The following is a 21,194-nucleotide window of genomic DNA, read 5'->3' on the forward strand; positions in this document are numbered from 1 at the left end:
GTTTATTAAGAGAGGGAGCGGCATTTTGTACGGGATGTCCCTATTCGCGACAGGCTAGAATCCTAAACTTTGAGCTTTGATACTATATAGCTAGCCTCTTCACCGCATCGCTAATATCGATATCGATATCGATCGTAACTCCCGGCGGTTGAATATATATGCTATCAAACATCCCAACATTCTCCTCCGATAAACAATTCCGTATCTCCTGAAGTGCTTCCAGATACTCCTCGGGACTATAATACCGTTCCTCCCATGGTTGTCTCTGCCTCCAAGCAACAAGCATAGTCACTCGAAGACAAATATCCCTTAAACCTTTCAATATATCCTTATACAAGTCGGAGAGAATCTGAGGTTTTTATTCGTCCAGATAGTCAAGAAGTCCATCCACGAGAGAAGGAAAAGAGGGTACCCGGGCCTTATCGAACTATACCGGAAGGTTAAAGTATTCCGGAATTTCCTGGACGGATTGTGGGTCTGTAGTATCGAAATGAAAACTTCATCGGGGATTATAACGAGAAATTTAGGTGTGACACGAAGCTTCTTGTTGAAGGCGAGTAAAATACAATCGTCGGAATAACGGTAGATTGGGGCATCGGTATTTCGTCCGACGGGAAAGATATTAGTTCATACCGGTAGACAGTGAGTTAGACATGTCGCTGCCTTTTTAACATGTGTCTTTGGAACTAGAATTTCCATTGCGTTCCAGACATGTGACTGTACTTCGTAACAAATTGATGCGTCATCGTGCCAGACAGCGTGGGATATGTTGCAGAATCCGAGGGTTTGAAGAGGATGAAGCGGAGTCTGGCGGCATTTGACTGGAGAGCTGGGGTGCGGCCGTTGTAGTTCCAAACCATGATTGCAAGTGGACGTCGGTATGGCTGCGATCTTGGCGGGGTTTGGATATACTGGAAATTTAGTTGGGTACTCAGATATTAAAGTGAAGCGGGGGAGTAGTTTCGGGGAGGAGCGGCCAGATATCCGAGTTTATGTACAGAGAATTTCGATAGTTATATACGTGACTTGTACGTGCCGATCCATTTAAATTCAGGGTCAGTGTTGCTACCGTTAGTATTTACAGACCTAGTCTCATATGCTGTCCGGTACCTATTCCATACCTTGTGCTCGCTTCGAGACTATCCCATATTCACAGTCATAACAAGTGGCCAATATATGTCTTTGACAGTCCATTACTATAAATATCAGTTTCACCTGAGATAGGGCCATCTTTTACAACAGAAGTTTTTCATACACTATCATGCAAGTACTAACAACTTTCCAATCTTAGGCACCCTGAAACAATCAATGATATCCAGCCGTGTCCTGGCTAATAAGTAAACTCTTCCCAACTAACATCTTTTCCATGAAGCCATTCGGCTACCTCTTTGCGCATAGTGTCTCCGGTGCAAACGTACCATTTCCTAGCCTCATCACCTTCTTCCACAATGTCTTGTTTCTTGATCCTTCTTTGAATAATTTTCTTCACTTCTATTTCGATATCATCCGCCCCTTCTCTCCTCCCCGTGACAAACAGTCTTAATGCCTCCTTCATCCCCTCCATTCCTTTCCTCCCCAAAAGTTCCTTCACAAATCCCAAGTCATCTTCTTTCACAATCCAATACAACTTGACCTCAACTCCACTCTCTGCAATCCCCTTCCATTGCGCAATAAACGGCGTAATCCCAACTCCGGCGGCCACAATCCCTACTTTGCCTCCTTCGCACTTCTCCACAAAGAACTCTCCTCCGAATCCTTGCACAGGTATTTCCAACGCCGCCCCAGGGTTCTGCTGAAACAAGTATCGTGTAACCGTCCCCACTCTTCTGATCGTAAGCTCAAACTTTCCTTCATCTCTACCCGTAAACTGCCCTGGATACGAAGACACCGTGAAACTCCGTATATAGTCATCGTTCAACCCTTGAGGATCCGAATCATCCATATGTCTGTACCCCGCACTCAACTCCTCCTCAAATCCGAGCATAACATACTGTCCTGCCCGCCATGACTCTTTTTTATCCTTGCTACCGTCAAGTTGGAATGTAAACCTTGCGATCGTATCTGACAATTTTTCCTTCTTAACGAGGGTTGCTTTCAAGCCTGGCTGGGAATTCACTCCAACTAGCGCCTTTTGCCCCTGAAGTTCGGTAGCAAGATACCGAACCGCTGGGTTATACGGACTCCACCTCACGGCATCTGGCTCCGCTACTCGGAGACCCAACGAAGTCTTCGCATATCGTGCGCCAGTAACAGTAAACTTTACCGCTAGCTTACTTTTATGCATTACCCTCTCTGCATCCGGTCCGATCAATATCTCTGTCGTTCCGGTAAGGTACAGCATATCGCCTGTATAAAAATCTGCAAATGTAAGTCCCGCCAATGGGGTAACTTGGAGGTTTCCAAGAGTCTGGTAAAGGCGGTTTCCGGAGTATTCAGGCCAGACGAGAGTTGTCGGTTCTTGGTTGTTGCTTGGACCTGAGGTCGGTGGGAGGATGCGGACGAATCCGGGAGGTCCGCCTCGGTGGTTTACGTCCATGTCGGTGAATCCATTTCGAGAGGCGACGAAGAACATATCTGAATGGGAGATTAGGTCTAGTGCTTCTTGTGGAAGTGTTTTTGGAATTTCGTAGTTTGCTGTGATATTTGTTGGTGGGTCTACTTGAACGAGGTCCAAGTGACGAGCTATAGGTTTCCCAAAAAGTTAGAATCTCGCAATATATAGATCTTAAATTTTAAAAAGGATATGTACCGTTCATATACTTTGGACAATTCCCCAATGTTTGCTCAATCTCCATCATGATCGTAGCCAACCCTTTACCCTTTTCAAGCCTTCTCATCCCTTTTTTACTCCGACCATAAAACTTCACTCGTTGTCGTCTTTCCAAATTCACTGCTAACCCAGCAATCATCCCTTCCCCTCTTGATTCTCTATCATTCATGATTTCACTCCACGCTCCTTCATCTAGAGTTTCATATATAGGATCACCAGCCGCAGCAGCCGCTTGCATGCCGATGACACCGGGACCAAAGTTTCTGGCGAAACCGGGGATACCAGTTAATAATGATGCCCAGGGTTGGCCGGATGGTGAAGTGGTCCCGACAGCGATTAGTGGGCATATTGAGAGAAAGTGGGAGACACCGGGTGGTAGATAGTATCTCGTGGGATTTTCTTGATATGGAACGTGAAGAAGGCGTTGGATATTTTCTAAAAGTGCCGCCCAACAAGTTAGAATGTGTTGATCTCGTTGCAATGTAGATCTCTCGCCCAATTGGGATCACTACGAGATCGAGTGTAAATGTGTTGATAGTGTGGTATTTTTCCCATCCCATTTCGGGTTTGAGAACTGGAAACTCACGTTCGCCTGGATGCCAGGTTGCGGAGTCGCTAAAGACTGCGTCCATTGTGGTCAATGAATCGAATGGATATAATGATACGGTATCTAAAAGATGGAGGTTTCAAGATTTTTAGATTTATTGTTGTTCATGCATGAATTCAAAAGGGTTATATATCATATACGGTTTACAAGTGCGCGGGGTAGTAATCGACGGGCGTACGGGTCAGCCGGCGGTGATGACACCGATTACTAATTCGAGATGGTGCGATTGAATTGTTCTGGGATGCATTGGCTTAAGCCTTCCGAACAATAATATACAACAATGTCAGCGTTTTGGGGTTTCTCCAGAACATTGGTGACTATACTACATCGTGAACAAAATACTTTAGTTAACCTACCATGACGGTTGAAAATAGCTCCTATGATCGCGCTTCCTGATGAACAGCACCTTAATCTTCTAGCGATAACCAGATCACGAAATCAATACATTTTAGGTCAGATCGGAGAACACGATATCGTCATTACTACCTTAGCAGAGACTTGCAACAATAGTGCCGCTGTTGGAGTAACAGTCCTACGTAGGAATTTTGAAGCACTGCGGTTTGTTCTCCTGGTAGGAATCGGTGGCAGCGTACCCAACCTGCCAAAGTATGGCATTAGACTCGGAGATGTTGTAGTTGGGTACCAATAATGGAATCGCCTAGCATAGTTCAATTCGAGCGGGGCAAGGTAAACGCTCAACGCGCACGGTCAACGGAAACAACCTGGTCGAAAACCTAGCAAAAATAATTCGAAAAAATCCAAAGATGATGGGTAAATATATCCATCAAGAGTTAGAAAATGATGTTTTGTATGAAAGCAGCTACGCTCATGGCTCCGGTAGTAAGTGTTCGGGCAATAGGATCGTTGAACGCTCAACACGGGGATCAAATCTACTAGCAATTCACTACAGAATAATAGGTTCCTCAAATGTTGTAGTGAAGGATGCGGAAAGACGAGACCAATTGAAGGATTTGGGAATAATATGCGCGGAGATGGAGGCGGCTGGTATCGTAAATGAGCTTCCGTGCTCGGTTATTCATCGAATCTGTGATATGCCGATTCACACAAATCAAAGCATTATGCAGCCGTTATGGCTGCTGCATATGCAAAAGAGCTCCTTCGAAATACTGTTCAGATATAGCATGATATATATAGACGCACTTAGTTTACTTAGGCCATACACATCGTAACTACTTAAGTAGTATACTAGTTCATATCATCAATGGACACAATTTGAAAGAAAATCTACTTTCTTCCACCTAGAGTTAGTACCGATATCTATATAGCTATAGGTTCATGGAGCGAGATTAACGAGTGTCGAGCCAGAGTTCCAAGTTTTCCATCAAGTTATCACCTAGTTAAGTTAGGCTAGTCGAAGCAGCTAGTCATCTTTCCATTGAAACCATAACGCCTGCTTATCCGTCGTTGTCTTGAAATTTGGAATTACGGTAGTATGCGATTGCGTTTGTGATGAATGTGTCCGGGGTGTTGTAAATTGTGGTTGCTTCTAAGGGGAGGCTCCAGCGGTTGAAGTTGAAGACTGTACATTCGTAGCGGGCGGTATGGGACGGTTAGTTGGTGGTTGGGCTATAGCTGATTCTTCGGTCCAACCTACTGGGAAGCTGAAGATCCAAGGTGCGGTAGTAGACCCTGAATAGAGGAGAAGCAGTATCGTCGAGATCATGGATAATTGAAGGTCTCCCATATGAAAAGAGGGTATCCTCGTGTTAGTGTATCCATGGGGTTACACGCAGAAAACATACAGACGTCAAAATTATCTCGATTCTGCGCATATCAAAGTTGCCAAGTCGAAGTCGCTCGGGAGTGTAGAATGAAATCTCACAGAAATGCAACGCTAAAGTTGTGTCGTAGAAATACAAAGTCAAGCTGCCTCGAGGCCCTAACAAAAGCCAAGTGAGTATGTACAATCAAGGGCATTGGCAAGGTAAAAACCAAAGTTCCAAATATCTTCTTTGGAACCCAAAGCTAAGTGTAGCTCAAAAATTGTCCCCATCCCATTAACAGCAAGTGAAAAGGTGTGAGGTATCAACGTCGTTTGGGACGCGGGGTTGGCGTGCCGTCTATTTCCCGTGAGTCGTCGCTCATCTCATGCGCATGCGGTGTTTCGGAGCCTTCAGGGACAACACTGTTCTCACGGCTTGGTGCCAAAAGGCCGTCGTAGGCGGGACTCCTTCTTCCCGGTGTCACTGAGCCTTCTAAATCAGAACCATTCTGTATATTCGGCATCTGTGTTCCTTCCCCGATCCCGGCAAGCCAATCCCATCTTGCCAACATGAGCTTTTCCCCATGCTTGTGGAAAGCCCGTGCTATCTCCTCATCTGAAGCTTGATTGTTGACGGCTTTATCGTCTTCAACAGTCCAGATACCTCTCATTACTGGCCATTTAAACCCTATATATAGTTAGCATCAAATGAATGCGCCAGACCAGAATCACTTTTTCTGGGTATTAGATTGTCGAAAAAACTCAACCTACCAGCTAATGTTCCATGTTCCTCTTGATACTCAGCGAGCTGTTGTAGGACTAAATGCATCAACTCCTCATTGCAGGATGTGGCGTATATGACCAGCCCAACGGCTCCTTCTTCCAAGTTATACTGTTTACTAAAACGCTCCGTAATTCCATCAACGAGGGGATCCGCTGCTCTGACAGACGGTTGGCTCATCGGGCTCGGGGACTCGGAGGCAGTTTGTGTTCGACTACGGGCAATAATATCGTCGGAATCTTCGGGTATTACGGGAGTAACGGATTGGCGTCCTGATATGACCGGGGAGTTATCATTAAGAATTCCGAGGTTCCTATTAGTGAGGCTATCCATCTCCATAGGATCGCCGTCTTCCTCCCAGTTGTCGTCTTCGGATAGATCTTCAACGGCTGCTTCTTTCATTCCGAGCTCTTCCTCTTCCTCTTCCTCTTCCCCTTCGGTCTCACTGCCATCGACCTGCATCTTTACATTTTCTTCTTCTATTTCGACGTATTCCTCCTCAGTTTCGTCGCCCTTGTAACTCTGATCGTCGTCTTGAGTTTCGTCATCATCGACTTCTTCTTCTTCTTCCGTCCTATCTGCATCTTCAACTTCATTCATCTCATCTCGGGCCTCATGCCGGTAATCGGACCCGATGTCCTCCTCTTTAATCATAACGAATTCAGCATCAATGACAGTTGCTTCCTCCTCATGTTCCTCTTCAATAGTGTCCTGAGTATCGGAACGTCCCTCCTCTGCCTCTATTTCCTGCGACCCGATCGGCGGCGTGATCTCTTGATATCTCTCCTCAGCCTTCCTCTTTCTAACAGAAGATTTGTAGGCCAACGGACTCAACGTCTGGCTATACCCACGTGGTTGGTGACGGGGGTCAACTGGCGAGGATTGTCCTATGCTGCTAGAGACTGCGTCGAGAACAGGAAGCGGGAACAGCTTACGTTCCGGCGTGCTTTCTACGACCAGCTTCTGGTGGTTTGAGGATCCCGTTTTCCTACGTTTGACGGTAGATGGCTGGGAAGATGAAAGCCTCGGTTGCTTTTGAACGGATGAAACCGCGGCCCTTAAAGGCTTTTTATAAGGTATATGTTCGCTTTCGTCATAATTCGAAGAGTAAAAGGAGGAATAAATCGGAGCCTCGTGTTTTGGCGGACTCTGCGGAGGAAGATTGCGAAGAACACTGCTTGGTACCATTCCTGGAGGCGAGCTTGGGGGAACTTTACGGGGCCCTCCGCTCGAATTGAGATGCTCTTGAATGGAGTCCGTAAACCTTTTAAGAGGATCTAGAGTTGGGCTAGATTCCGACGGCATGGAGTCGTCCCCTAAGAGACTTAGGGGCTTCGCAGCCGTCCTTGGGCGGGGAGTCGGTGTAGGTGGGGAGTTTGGGATGGATGGTGGCTCTCTGCGTACCGAAACGCTGCTTCCCGTTGCTATTCTGTCGGCCATGCTGGTAGCAGGCGTATGGAAGGAAGACCGCGCTATCGGGGATGACTCGGGAGGAATTTGAGTCGGGATTTCGGGAGAGTATACTAAGACTTGACCAGATGGCGGAGTTTGGACGACCTTTTTTATTTGCTTTATCGGCGATGGTATCTTCTTTGGGGTGGAGAAGAGCGCATTTTCACTCGAGGAAGTAGACCGCCTTCTAACCTGACTGCGAATACCTTTCTGAACCGGTGTTCCGAGTTTTTCAAATCGTATTTCTTGTTTTTTAGGCGATTGGTCTTTCTTTTTCGGCGAGCGACCAGGAGCTTTGCTAGGACTTTCAAGATCGACAAGGCTCTTCAGGACGGCTTGCTCCAGGTCCTGAAGTTTGACTTTACCCTTGCCTTTCAGCCTCTTAATAATCGGCTTCATTTTGGTCAAGGCGTGCTCAAGCAGCTCTTCCGCTGAATGGAGACCAAACTATTCAAATAACAAACAGTGTCAGTATCATATGCAGCCAAATGACTATCTTGAAAAACATACCTCGTCTGCTACAGACTGGCACACCTCCAACTGTTCCTCTTCGCTATCTGCCCACACAATATCGTCGAATTGGGCGATTAGACTTCGTTGTTCGCGAATAGAGAATCTGTTGATCACAATACGGCGCTCTTCTGCTTCTTCCTCTTCTTTTTCCACGTCTTCTTCTTCTTCAGGCGTAATTGCGTCTTCTTGACCGGCCGTTTCCTCTTCCGACTGAGTTTCATCGGCCTCCTGAATCCTAGGTAGTAGTTCAGTATAATATAACTCCTTGAACTCTTCAATCGAGCGTTCCGGGAACTATAGCACCATTCTTTGCATTAGCATCAGGTCCTACAATCAAAATCGAACACTAGGTTATACAAACCCGATCTGCGATCTTCACAAAGATATCTTCGATCTCATCCTGTGTCTCGGCATTCAATAGGCCCGGTAGATTCTCTGTAACCGCAGCTACATGCTCTGGCCGCATGGCCGTTACCATTTCATTATCCGAATCCGTTTCGTCGTCATCCCGCCCAAGGCTAGTGGAAGCACCATCCCCCGGTCGATGTATTCCTGCCCTCCACCCGGCGACTTTGGTTATATCGAAATCCTCATCAGGTTTAGGACCTCGTGCGTATCTTTTTTCTTTGCTAAGTTTCTTGACCCATCTTTCTCTCCAACCTTGCCACCCGTGGCGGGTACACTGTCAAAGCCGTCAGTATCTAGAACATTGCACGCCCAGAAGCGAGGAGAGCACAGTAACATACCCAGGCAGCAAGCTCTTGATAAGATTTGTTTCCACTTAATTTGGCTTCTTTTTCAATCCACCACAGCAAAATATTGTCATCTTGCTCCGTAAAAGGAACCCGTCCTCTGCACTTTATCAGCACCAGAAAGTTATTAGAAGGCTTGATGTAGGATTATCCGTACCCTACAGGACGATACCCCCCAAGCGGTTCAACCGAAGCAATTTGTGCTTTAATCGAACTGGCTGTTTTCTTCGCTGATTTCTTGGAAACCAGCTGACTTTTCGATCGAAGAACTGAAACGAGGAAATCCTTGGTGTCAACCAGTTCCCTATTATCGACACAAGCGACAACCCATTTGTATGATATTCTAGTATAAGCATGCGTTAGCTTAACTATTCCACAATTACACCAAAACAATAGAAATTTTATACATACGCCTTCTCAACATTTCCCTCCGACTTCAAATGATCCGAAATAATCAAATCGGCATTTCTGTCCGTCTTGCATATTTTCCCACCGTTGGTCTAAAAATCGTTCAATTCGAAACCCACATTTAAATGCATGTTAGCGGTGTTGGCAACCAGGGTCACAAACATTACATCGTGACAAACAGAGCATAGGTCAACCCAGGGTTGAAAATGGAACGCACCTCAAGAAGCGATCTGAAATAGTCCTTCGTCGGGCAAAGGCTGGTTAAAAAGAAGCTGAGGCCAGAAAACAATCTATCGTCTCGCTCTGGAGGAAGGTCTTCATCTCCATCGTCCGCCATGACTGAATTACCCCAATCGAAACCCTTGAAGTCGTGGTGGAATGGTTCAAATATGATTCAGGGTAAGAGATGAGGAACAGCCATCTGGAAATTAGGTTAAGAAAGTTAGGTTAAGACGCGTCTCTGTGTCGCCAGGCACCCCCCCTTTGGCCTTCCCGGCAACACATCTCGCAACACGGAGTCAATACTCCTCCGACCGACCCCAACAACGTTGCCCGCATGGCTCACACAGGGCCACGAGGAAGTCCGACAAGCTCGACCGGAACCTCAACCGAACCCAGCACCGAAGATTTAGAAACGGCAGTAGATTAGCGTCAGCTGTACGGAGTAGTCCCGGCTGCGGGAGAGGCTTGGCTACGTCCTTTCTTTCTTAGGCTCTGTCAGCTGCATTTGCATCTGCATGGATGAGCTTTGAATCAGCGGTGGTGGCAGAGATGTCCTCTTCCCAGACTCCATCCTCATAAAACACCACCTACGTTGACGGCTTCATTCCCCGTCATATCGGCCGTCGTAACCACGGAACAATCATGGACTTAGACCCAGGGCTTCGTGACATCCTAGTCGCGATCTTGTCGCTCTCCTTCGTAGTCTTCGTCGCCTTGTTCGGTCATGTCCCTGCTCTCCGGTATGCTTACGCCGCTTCCAAGACATTCGTTGATTGGGTGGATATAGACTAACGAAATGGTATACTCAGCAAAACACCGATAGGCTGGGGTCACCACTTCATGTGGAAGACATTGCCAAGATGGTTCACAACGGTCGATATGAAGCTCACCGGTGGCCTAGTGGTTCGCACTATCAAAGGGTTGTTTAACTATGTTATGTACGAGAAGCACCCATTGATACAGGTACGGCTTCGTATATCTGGGCTTTTGATCCGATTATACTAACGTATAATTAACAACTTTCTGTACTATTATATAGCTATTCTATCTTGGACTTGTTTCCGGTGGCCTCTACCTCTTCTACTTGGGAGCATGGGAACGTTTATGGTCCACCTTTCACAGGATCATGGTCCCTATAGTCGCTTCGTTGCCCTATATCACCCTCTATCTCGCCTCATACACCGATCCAGGCTACATCCTTCCCGAAAATCACCGAGGTGCGATGAAACTGTACCCATTCGACTACGTCAACTTCAAACCAGGCTATCATTGTTCCACTTGTCGCTTTGAGAAACCTGCAAGGTCTAAGCACTGCTCTATCTGTAAGCACTGTATCGCAAAGCAAGACCATCATTGTGTGTATGACAATTACTCCTTCCTTGGATTTAATCTGAATTTGGTATGGTACTGATTACACATCTTTTTCATGGCTAGGTGGATTAACAACTGCGTCGGCCACAAGAACATCAAGTACTTTTTTGCCTTCTTGATGTCTACAAATATTATCCTACTCTATGGATTCTATCTTACATCTATCATGATCCACCAATTAGTAGTAGCAAGTCTGCCTGCCGGGACAGATATGTCAAAAATTGGATGGGGTCTATACTTCAATCAGTATATGCTTTGTCTGGTTCTTGATGTCTGTCTGGGTGTCGTATGCTTGCTCTGCATGATGACTGGATTAATGTCGATTGGGTTCACCGGATATCATCTGTAAGCCCTTTCTTGAATAGGTTGCAGACCAAGCACACCCTTTGCTAACATTTAGATCAGCTACCTCCTCTGGGCCGGTACTACAACAAATGAAACCTTTAAATGGAGCGACTGGAAAGAAGATATCGGCGCCGACGAGGTCTGGATGGCACGGGATCCCGCCCGGAATCCGTATACCGGTCGGTGGCCACCTTCGGGTCCTTTGAACTCTTACAATTGGCCCGTTCAGACGGACAAGATCGTATATCGAATCGTCAATCCCGAAGAGATGGAATACTTGGATAAGCACCTAGTGTGGAACCGGGTTGAGAATATAAATGAGCTGGAGAATATCTACGATATTGGATTCTGGAAGACCTTGGAGAGCGTGGTTTGGGATTTGAAATTTTAAGATTTTTAACTCCAATCTGTAACCTTCACCCTGGTCTCGTACACCGGTCCCCACGAAGCAGTCACATTCATCCCCATTTGGTGGTTTAGAGTGACGTCTGGGGAGACGAAAGACGCACTTTTTTGGAATTATTTTAGAAATCGGGTTTTCGATTACATGTATTATATTTCCTAAATTTTACTTACTTGCTTTGTTTTCCGATATCTCCAAACCGATGTACCCTCCCCTGTGCCTACAGGCTCCTTTTCATTCATGTTCTAGCGACAGCCCCGCCATCCCCACCACAACATCTACGATATCATACCCTCCGATATAAACCTTCTTCAAATTCGGCATCCTATCGTAGAGGAGTTTTCTCGGAATGGCCCTCCGTTGGTTAACAATATCCTTGATCTGAGCCCTGAGTGATCCATCCTCATCCCACCTATCCATCGTATCCTCCAAGGGGCCAAATTCATATTGACCGTATGCATCAAAGATATCGTGCTTGCCGTCGAAGTCGATGATAAGTGTTTCCAAAGATGTCGGTAGTCTATTGATCACTGTGGTCTGTAGAATGTCCCAGGTATTCGAGTTAGCCATAACTATCGTGAACCTTTGACCATGATATCAAGGATGTAGATGTATACACACCATCATCTCCACGTCGTAATACCAACAATGAAATTTCGTCTTCCCCCCTTCCTCTTCAGAAGACGCTTTTGGATCAAAGAAAGAGGGAATTCCATACGTGATTTCAAGAGTCTTCAAATACTTCGCCTTCTCCAGCTCTTCCAGGATCTTTTTCTCTAGTTGCGGAACAGCCGCAATAATCGAGAACCTGATCTTAAATTCTTCAAGCCCCTGAGGATCCCAATCCTTCACTCCCAACATAAAACCCTCCGATTCCACTATATGCTTTGTCATCCTAGCACCCCAAACCGTCTCACTATCCGTTCCAAGTGACTGCCCAGGAACCGGACTGCCAGGATATACCGCCATTTCCAACTTCTTCAACCTTTTCATCTGTTTCACTCCATTCCAAAACATCTCTCCATGAGAGGCAGCATCATAAGGCTTATCCCCATCCTTATTTAGCGCTGTCTCCCACCTAACCCTCTCCAACTGCTCCTTATGCACCTCCATAACCTTCCTCGCAATATCCCACCACACTCCCACAGGGGAAATCCCCTCCCCCTCCCTCCACTCAAACTCCCTGAGATTCTCAAGCCTAGGAGTCTCAATCTCCTCCCTCCTATCCGTCTCCTCGACTTCCAACCAAATCCTATCTGAAATCCCCCAAGTACCCTCCCTTCCCACACATCCCACCACCAAACTTTCAAGACCCGGCGCACAACTTCCCAAACTCTTCAACCACTTTTTCGCAATCAACTTCGTCTCCTCCCACCCTTCCGGAATCATCAAAATCGAACTATCTTTACACCCCGTAACCCCCCACGTCAACTTCTTCAGTCCCTTAACCGGCTGCATCAATGGCACCAAATCAGGGTAATAAACCACCACCTCCCCCAAACAAGTCGCTCTAGCACAATAAGCCCAAAACCTATACAACATCCCTCTTTCGAACGTCATGGCGTATAACTCCACTTTATACAAAGACGGGAAGAACTTGTTAATATCGTTACTACCGATTATTCGTTCCACACTTCTTTTGTTATCGAGCGGGTCTTCGCCTAGACACAGGGACCTAGTGTAAGACCCGAGAAAGGCATTGCGACGGACGGTGCGGATGAAGGTTACCAGACGGTTGTGGTTGATAAATGGAATTTGGAGAGAACGGTAGATTATTGGGAGCATGAGGGAGTAGAAACGACGGTTGACGAGGAGGCAGTTGTAGCGGGTGCCTGAAGGAGACGCATGAGAGAGGATTTGGGAGAGGAGTTCGTTGGGGAGGGTTGAGAGAGACATTTCGATGGAACGGATAGATTTGAAAGTGATATAATTCAAAAGGGAAAGGTAAAAGTGTAGCCGATAGAGTCAAGATATCCTCAGCTCGTAGATAGCTGTTTGTGTTGGTGTGTTCAGCCAAGCAATGAAGCTCGTACCCACGAGAACGGTTGAGAGAAATGCAACCGACGATACCTCTGCCCTTCCAAATACTCAATTGAAGCCGAACACACGAAATTTATACCCGTCTAAAACGCCCAGAACCCCCCGCTACTTCGCAGTGCGAGAAGTTTCCGTCTAAGCCGCAGTAAACAAGTTTCGCGTACGCCCAAACCGCAAAACAGCGAATGGAACCTTCGAAAGGGTGGAATCCAAGGCAGATTTCAAGCCGAATTGGGAGCTTGCATGTTGTATTTTTGTATGAGTCAACACAAACTATTTCGACATTGTTTCCATTCGGACCATCCCCGCGCGGCGACAGGGCTTGGGAGAAGGATTCATTCGATCCCCTGGTCCGGAAATGTATTCAGATAACTACTTAGGCAAGAACTTAGGTAAACGTTTGAGTATTTCTCAAATCAGTCTAAATGTGCTGCCGTTCGGAGGCCGATTATTACTCTCTCCATTATTGATGCTCGGGGACCAAGTAACAAACATATCATGGAAACGTTCAAAGAGAAGTATGGAGCCCAACCCAGTTATCGACATAGCAGACATTCAAAGTATCATGGTTTAACCTAAAGTTGTAGTTTCAAATGAAAATGCTATTAGAATCGTGCCATTATGAATTATATAACACGACCTTGGGTATCCTCTCGAGGCCTTCCTATACACTAACTAACAAATTTACAAACGAACTACATGAATTAACCTTAAACATACGAATAGTCAAACGTAAATGTAAACACATAACTACAGCGTATTACACTGAATATACCTCACACTCCAAAAATCCGACGGCTATGAAGCTGGGAAGCCCGAAAACACCACAACATGGGTTTTCACTCCCATCATACGCACCTCCCTGATATAGATGCACACTACAAAATGGATCAACCGAACAGGATGATGTACATGCTTCAAAAACCGTATTTCCATAAAACGTTCGCCCATCATTCTGATCATGCACCCGGCCGATACATTGAATCCCCGTTCTCTTACCATCGCTACTCTGGATTTCTAACTCACCTCCTTTGCCGTGACAGTATTGCGCAATATTCCCGCAATTTTGGGGTATTCGTATCCGAATACCACTCCGGTGTCACAAACAGAAAACCCAGTCATACCACCGATGTCATCCGCCTTCGTGTTACCGGCGAATTAACTGTATATTGTGCATGAAGCCTGTACTACCTATTGCTCAGAAGGAGCTGGTAGTGGCCGCGCTACCCGTGACTCGAGAAAGGTTACAATATTCGGCACACATGAGAGTCTCCAGTGAGCATAGTGATAAAGTTGATTCAAGACACCGGAGTTGGGTCCGCACTGTACGTACGTTTCTCCGCTGTCGAGACCCCGGTTTTTTGAAAAATAGGCCCTCTCCGTAGGTCATGCCAACGCTGACTTGTCGAATATTTGGACAGACGGGGTTATAATCCAAGGCATTGTGGATAAACCATGCTTGAGTAAAGCCGGTCGCCGAAATTGCTGCCTCCATCTGTCCACTTTTGTAGAGAGAACGAATTCATTTTCAACGTCAAAGATTCAAGATACGCAGGCGGTTACAGTCGAGAATTGGTATGAGCATCACTCTTTTGTTTGTACATCTATAAGGAATTTTATAGGGCTAAATGGAATCCCATTTGCTACAGTCGCATTGCTTTGACCGCCGCACCAACAGTATCGCTAGTCATCGGTGATGGTAGCCGTACCCCAATCGATCATGTTATCGTAAGACCCAGTGCAGCGCTGTGATGCATAGACCGCCGGATTTGAGCAGGCAGGCAGGGTCTGCGTCTGCATCCCCTTGTTTCGGAACGCAAAGCGGATAGCCAATGCTTAACACACCGGAACTGGTGGCGCCGCGGACTGTTGTCGTCCCCGGGCGCATGTAAGGGTTGGCGTTAAATCATTACATTTGAATATTCTCACGTAATAATTAAGATTAACAACCGCAGTTCCGGACACCTCCGTGAGCAGGAAACACTTGCTTTTTAGTCCATCTAGATAAAGCCTTCGCATTGAAGGTCATTACCGCATTCGAGCCGACAAAGCGGGTACGCAACATCGTCTACAGTCCGCAGTCTTGTACCCGCGAGCCGTACTTCACCTTGGCAGAGTAAGAACTCGGGTCCGTTGGAAACCGAGGTTTCCAGGACGGTGGCTCGCTTTGGAACAGCCTGCGAAGCGATCAAGCTAGACGCCTTAGATTGAACGCTTTATCTCAAAGAGTCCCCAAAAGCCCCGTACAGTTGTGCCACGTGTCAATCCACCGCCTAAATTTTTAATGTAATACAGGTTAGTGGAATATTATCAGTTTCAAATATGGATATATCCAACTTGCATTCATCAGACTCCTCGCTAAGCCCCATCGCCATATACATCTATCAATTTACAAAAAAACAACCAAAGAAAGAGAAAGTATACAAAACAACAGCCATCAATAAAAACCAAGACCCCCCTCCTACTCCTTCTCCTTCTCCAACTTCAAACTAACACTGTTAACACAGTGCCTCTCATCAGTTGGTGTGCTATACCCTTCTCCCTTGAACACATGTCCCAAATGACCTCCACAGTTAGAACAAACAATCTCAGTCCTCACCATTCCAAAGCTGGTGTCTTCGTTCCTCTTGATAGCTCCGGGGATACCCTCATAGAATGCAGGCCATCCGCAGCCGCTCTTGAATTTGGTAGTTGACTTGTAGAGTGGGAAGTCACAGGCGGCGCAGTTGTAAGTGCCACTGTCGAAAGACTTGTCGTATTCACCGGAGTTTGGTGCTTCTGTGCCCTTTTGGCGGAGGATTCGGAATTGTTCTGTACGTATTTGACGTTAGAGTTGAATTTTAAATCTTTGTCGTGGGCGTCACCGCCGAGGGTGTTTTGAGCGGCAATGCGGGATGCATGATGCCATCCTCGTGGCAACCGCCGTGCGACTTCAAAAAGCTTACCTCGCGAAAGAACAGCCTTCCACTCCTGGTCCGTTTTCTGGACGGGAAAACTTTCACTTTCTCCAGCCATATCTCTAGAATCGATACCGGTCTTCTTTATCGACGTTGAAAAAAAGTGCCCTATAAAAGGTAGCGAGGAAAGTGTGATCGGGTTTAGTGGAGACCGAATCTTGGCGAGTTTAGTGGGATGGCGGGGTTGGATATTATAGAGCGGTGCTGAAGAGGGCAGGAGGGGTAGATGCTTTGATAGGGTATATGATGGTAGTGATAGTGATCGAGTCTGGATGTTCAAAGAGAGCGGTCTAATGGCAATGACTGGAGGATTTATAGACCTGATACCGCGTATACCGACAATTGAAGCGGATGTTCTAGATCGGATGGCGAAGCCGTGGTGGCTGTGGCTATTTGCGATATTTGAAATTCTCATGATGCAAGAACTTAGAGCCAGAACGAATATTACTACGCCAACGGGGGAGAGAAGCCGGTAGAATAGCTGATTATTAAGACGGACGAACTCTGCGATCCGAATATCGGGGTTAAAGATCCTTTTTTCTTTTGTTTAAACCTTGAAAGATCTTGTTTCGACGGCTTCAATCCACATTTCAGCTGGATGTCAATAAGGAACTGGGAACATCCGATATCTCATTTGTGATCTGTACTTTGGCGTAGCCTCCAACACACGCACACAAATTCTAACATCCTGGTCTCGCACTGTCTGTGCCAGCTTCCCCCAGATTGATATGGACGAATTCGTACGAATGCGTAAAGTCACGATCGTTCGAGGGACTTTGGCTGTTGTAAGCAATTGATACGGTATCTTCCATATCCATGTATAGAGCAGATCTCGAGCAAGTTTGTCCATGTACCTACCTACAGACAACACTGAGTACAAGTCCATGCGAACCAGTCGGTCTGCAAACCGGGCCTGGCATGACCAACGTCCTGCCGGGAAAATCCACGCCGCTCAAAGCTTCGACCATGTATTTCCATGCATGTAAGCACAAAAATATAGTATCAAAATTAGCTCGGGTTATTTCAACCCCATGATATCTTCGCCGCACAGTACACGTACAACTTTGTTTTATAGAATTGCACGAAACCCCCTATCTCCGAGATAACGTCAATATCCCGCATTAAGATATTTAAGATACCATTCATGATGTGCAAATTAGCCATAATCGTGGTCCTGTGGCAGTAACGGCGGCGCTGCCGGTCAGCCCTAGGACGGATGTTTCTAGCATGCGCAATAGGCGATCTGAAGTTGCAGTGAATCGCCTTGAGAGAGGAGGCAAGTTCGGTGGGCAAACTTTCAAAATGATATCTTAAAGTCGCAGGGACAGAACTATCCCGGCGGCCGACCGAATTCTAGAACCGGCCCAAAAATCTAAACGCCGTTCTTGCCCCAGCCGACTCTGTGTCGACTTTCCATGGATTTGCATCAACACCGACGACGTTTCCGTAACTTCAAAATGAGCCCGTCAAGCCCCTCGGGTCATGAGAATTAACTGGTTAAGAGGTATAATCCAATTTCAAATTATTTCTGCGAGGAAGTGGGTCGAAGTTAGTTAATCTATTGCAAGGATAGACATGGGGTATTTGTCAGAAAGAGTGCATGCGGGCGCATACAAGCGAAGCTTTCTGGCCCAAACTGACAAGGGCTTGGCGCCACAAGATCGGACGAATTCGAACAGAACGCACGCAGGGCGGGATGGCGCTGACAAGTTTCCAGAGCCACGCAAAATATTAAATAAACATCAGATATACTTTAGCATGCACCGGCGCATTGCGCAATATTCTGGCTTATGAGATGACCGCTCATTTTTACCTTTAACATGTGTCGAATTTCCTAGCTTTACTTAGCTGGCGAACGCTCGCTGGGTTTTCTAGATTCTATACATCCAGTGTACATGTGTGGGTCCGGCCTCAGCCTTAATATACTTTTCGTATACATCATTGTTAGATCTACCGCCGATTAAGCCAGTTTCTAGTTTTCCAGTTGAGATTGATACTGTCATCCCAATATGGTCCCTGGATTCAACGATCAATCCGATTGATCTTGATTGAGACGAATATCTAGAATCAAAGAACTTCGAACCAAAATAGCTTCGACCTCTTGGCGCCATAGCGCACGGGATAAGATTTTCGACCAATATTAATTCTCAGGAATGCTTTCAACTTATATCGAACGATATAACACCAGATACCAGTCGAAGGAATTCTAGAAAAGTGGGTTAAGTCCCAACCTGACTGGTCAACATTGAATCTAATGTCTTCAGGGCGAGGGGAACGCACATACGTCGAAGTTTCAGACGGTCATTGGACCCTGAGAGCATATATAGATACGACGGCCCTGGGGTCGAGGTTTACATTCTGCAGCTAACCCAAAAATCGAATTAGCAAATCCCGATCCCAAGCCCAATGTCCAGGTAGCTCAACTAGGCGGTAGGTAAAACCTTGTCCCGTCGCCAGAATAACAATTATACGAATCGACAAATTGGCACATCAAACTAATTCTACCACCATGTCGACCATATAGAGCCTGTGGCCGAAACAGCAATATCGTTTGCGGCCCCAGATCGTCCTACCTCCTCCTTCCCGGTGCAAACCAATGGGTCTGCGCTGATCCGACAAATATTAATCCTAATAAGACCCCTCTGAAGCTTGCGGAGGAGGTATTGAATTCGTTCTTAATCAAGACAGTCGAAGAAACCGCCTCAGCGGATATCAGGGAATAAGGATGCCAGAGTTCTCATAGGTGTTCCTTGTCCGGTTGTCTACACCTATCCAGGAAGTGTTTACAGGTTTCAACCGGGGGGGTTATGGAATCGTTGAACTAGGTAATCAAGATACTGCTTTAGGTATCTACGAGCGCTTGATTAAGCCTCCTAAGTTAACTCTAATGGATTGCCTCGTTCTACTCATATTCACCGCCATCCACCCCGCCAAATGATACACCCTCTACTCTTCATCTTCATGCACATCCTCCCTATTCAATGTAGTATGCAACTTATGATGCCCTATAAAACTCCCCGCAATCCACCCCACAACCCCCAACCCCAACGCCACCCAAAACACCGACCTCAACGCAGCCATCTCCGCATTTAAAACCTCATTCCTCCATTCGATCGGCACCTTCCATATCTCCTCGAAACTCTCTCTGACCCTTCTGATAACATCCTCCGCCTCCGGTCCTCCCCCACCAAGTCTTCTTTCCAACTCGCCTTTAAGAACGTTTTGAAACGCGGCGGAAGCAACGGTGACACCGATCGTGCTGCCTGTTGCTCTGAAGGCGTAACTCGCCGAGGTTATTACTGCTTGGAACTCGTGGTCTACGCTTGATATTAGGGCGATTAGGGTTACGGTCAACATGCCGCCGTAACCGTAGCCGACGAAGAAGTAGGCCAGGTATTGTGGGAAATCTGTCGTCTTGAGTGTGAATGTAGTAATCAATGCGATAGCGCTGACGAATGCGGTGTTGATACCGATTCCCAAGCCGTAATATCGCCCGGTATGTCGCATGATATACCCGCTAGTCAAAGAACCCACGGAGAGACCGACAGCGTTGGGAAGAAGTCGAAGACCGGACTCTGTAGCCGAATGGCCTTGTAATTGGAAATAAAGCGGTCCGTAGAACATCAAGGCATATATGGCCATTACAAAAAACCAATTTGTAAGGCAAGCCGACCATGTTGTACGTAGTTTGAAAAGGCGGACCGGGATAATTGGCTCCTTCGCTCTGGATTCCGTCCATATGAAAAGAACGAAGATGGCGAGCGATAGTGGGATTGCTGTTATTACGAGAGGATGGGTCCACGGTAGGATGCTGCCGCCGGTGTTTAAGCCCACCAAGAGGAGGATTAGAGAGGATACCAGAGTTATGGCGCCGAGGAAGTCGACCCGCTGGAGGGCGCCTTCTGAGGTATTCTTGATGGGGATGTCGACGAGGAGAGCGACTGCTACTGCGGAGATGATGATTATGGGGATCTGGAAGAGGAAGGCCCATCTCCAGCCCAAAGACGAGTCATTGAATAAACCGCCAATCCATCCACCTAGGCCAGCACCGAGGCCAAAGATTAGATTTCCAAGACCCTGGTATAGCCCCCGACGGCGAAGGGGCACAAGGTCCGAAGCAACAAAAGTTGCACTGCCAATTATGTTAGCAGCTAACTCCACCAAATCAAGCACAAAGCATAGGTCCATACTAACATAGCATTCAAACACCCTCCGCCAGCACCAGCAATCAATCGCCCTGCAATCAATACACTCTCATCCCTCGCAAGTCCACACATCAACGTCCCCGTCCCAAACGCGACATTAGCAGCGATCAACCCAGCCCGTCGGCCAAATATATCGGTTAACCGACCCGACAAAGGCTGAAACGCCGAGTTTGTGATTAAATACCCGCTAGCAACCCACGATATCGTAGAAAACGACGAAAAAGAATTAGATATCGGGCCCAAGAGCGTAGCAATAATCGTCGAATCAAGCGAAGCCAGGAAAACGCCGACCTAGTGATTATGTTCACAGCAATTAGTTTCGATTCAATATCATGTAATAAGAATTCATCGTGTAATACCCATGTAGCGCCCAGGATGGACCATAGCCTTGCACGCGAGACTTCGCCAGCGGGCGGTACGCCAGCGGACGGCTGGATTAAAGGGGATGATTCGGAGGCTGTGCTATTGAGATGCGCATGGCGATCAACTAGGGAGTTGACGGTCATTTTGAACAATAATTTGAAGGTATCAAGGCAATTGAACAAGAGGCAAGGAGGGCTCTCCTAAGCAGCTGCCAAGGCCGGTGTCATACGTGCTTTCCGATCGGATCCTGGGCGGCTGGCAACGCAATAAATACAACAAAATAGG

The 21,194-nt window shown here is 46.8% G+C and overlaps 7 protein-coding genes across 7 annotated transcripts; 1 reads left to right on the forward strand and 6 right to left on the reverse strand.

Annotated features, from left to right (window-relative positions):
- Window positions 1-1,330: 1,330 nt before the first annotated feature.
- On the reverse strand, window positions 1,331-3,402 carry DFL_000584 (uncharacterized protein; the record flags this gene model as incomplete). The annotated part of the gene is made up of 3 exons (XM_067635157.1): window positions 1,331-2,682; window positions 2,750-3,205; window positions 3,357-3,402. The coding sequence occupies 3 exons, from the start codon at window positions 3,400-3,402 to the stop codon at window positions 1,331-1,333; spliced, it is 1,854 nt and encodes a 617-aa protein (XP_067495126.1).
- A 156-nt stretch (window positions 3,403-3,558) lies between these two features.
- DFL_000585 (uncharacterized protein) lies at window positions 3,559-3,992 on the reverse strand (the record flags this gene model as incomplete). The annotated part of the gene is made up of 3 exons (XM_067635169.1): window positions 3,559-3,634; window positions 3,734-3,792; window positions 3,864-3,992. 3 exons carry the CDS (start codon window positions 3,990-3,992, stop codon window positions 3,559-3,561), a joined length of 264 nt encoding a protein of 87 aa, XP_067495127.1.
- A 1,431-nt stretch (window positions 3,993-5,423) lies between these two features.
- On the reverse strand, window positions 5,424-9,343 carry DFL_000586 (uncharacterized protein; the record flags this gene model as incomplete). Its single annotated transcript, XM_067635180.1, has 8 exons — window positions 5,424-5,788; window positions 5,872-7,780; window positions 7,844-8,140; window positions 8,208-8,528; window positions 8,593-8,698; window positions 8,756-8,941; window positions 9,010-9,098; window positions 9,224-9,343. 8 exons carry the CDS (start codon window positions 9,341-9,343, stop codon window positions 5,424-5,426), a joined length of 3,393 nt encoding a protein of 1,130 aa, XP_067495128.1.
- A 527-nt stretch (window positions 9,344-9,870) lies between these two features.
- Window positions 9,871-11,335, forward strand: DFL_000587 (uncharacterized protein; the record flags this gene model as incomplete). Its single annotated transcript, XM_067635191.1, has 5 exons — window positions 9,871-9,968; window positions 10,038-10,191; window positions 10,268-10,587; window positions 10,663-10,944; window positions 11,005-11,335. The coding sequence occupies 5 exons, from the start codon at window positions 9,871-9,873 to the stop codon at window positions 11,333-11,335; spliced, it is 1,185 nt and encodes a 394-aa protein (XP_067495129.1).
- A 246-nt stretch (window positions 11,336-11,581) lies between these two features.
- DFL_000588 (uncharacterized protein) lies at window positions 11,582-13,243 on the reverse strand (the record flags this gene model as incomplete). Its single annotated transcript, XM_067635202.1, has 2 exons — window positions 11,582-11,884; window positions 11,969-13,243. The coding sequence occupies 2 exons, from the start codon at window positions 13,241-13,243 to the stop codon at window positions 11,582-11,584; spliced, it is 1,578 nt and encodes a 525-aa protein (XP_067495130.1).
- A 2,602-nt stretch (window positions 13,244-15,845) lies between these two features.
- Window positions 15,846-16,399, reverse strand: DFL_000589 (uncharacterized protein; the record flags this gene model as incomplete). The annotated part of the gene is made up of 2 exons (XM_067635214.1): window positions 15,846-16,195; window positions 16,330-16,399. The coding sequence occupies 2 exons, from the start codon at window positions 16,397-16,399 to the stop codon at window positions 15,846-15,848; spliced, it is 420 nt and encodes a 139-aa protein (XP_067495131.1).
- Window positions 16,400-19,287: 2,888 nt separating this feature from the next.
- Window positions 19,288-21,052, reverse strand: DFL_000590 (uncharacterized protein; the record flags this gene model as incomplete). Its single annotated transcript, XM_067635228.1, has 3 exons — window positions 19,288-20,473; window positions 20,536-20,837; window positions 20,906-21,052. The coding sequence occupies 3 exons, from the start codon at window positions 21,050-21,052 to the stop codon at window positions 19,288-19,290; spliced, it is 1,635 nt and encodes a 544-aa protein (XP_067495132.1).
- Window positions 21,053-21,194: the final 142 nt, after the last annotated feature.

This window comes from Arthrobotrys flagrans (assembly GCF_004000055.1).
Source record: "Arthrobotrys flagrans strain CBS H-5679 chromosome Unknown unitig_15, whole genome shotgun sequence".
Taxonomy (NCBI): domain Eukaryota; kingdom Fungi; phylum Ascomycota; class Orbiliomycetes; order Orbiliales; family Orbiliaceae; genus Arthrobotrys; species Arthrobotrys flagrans.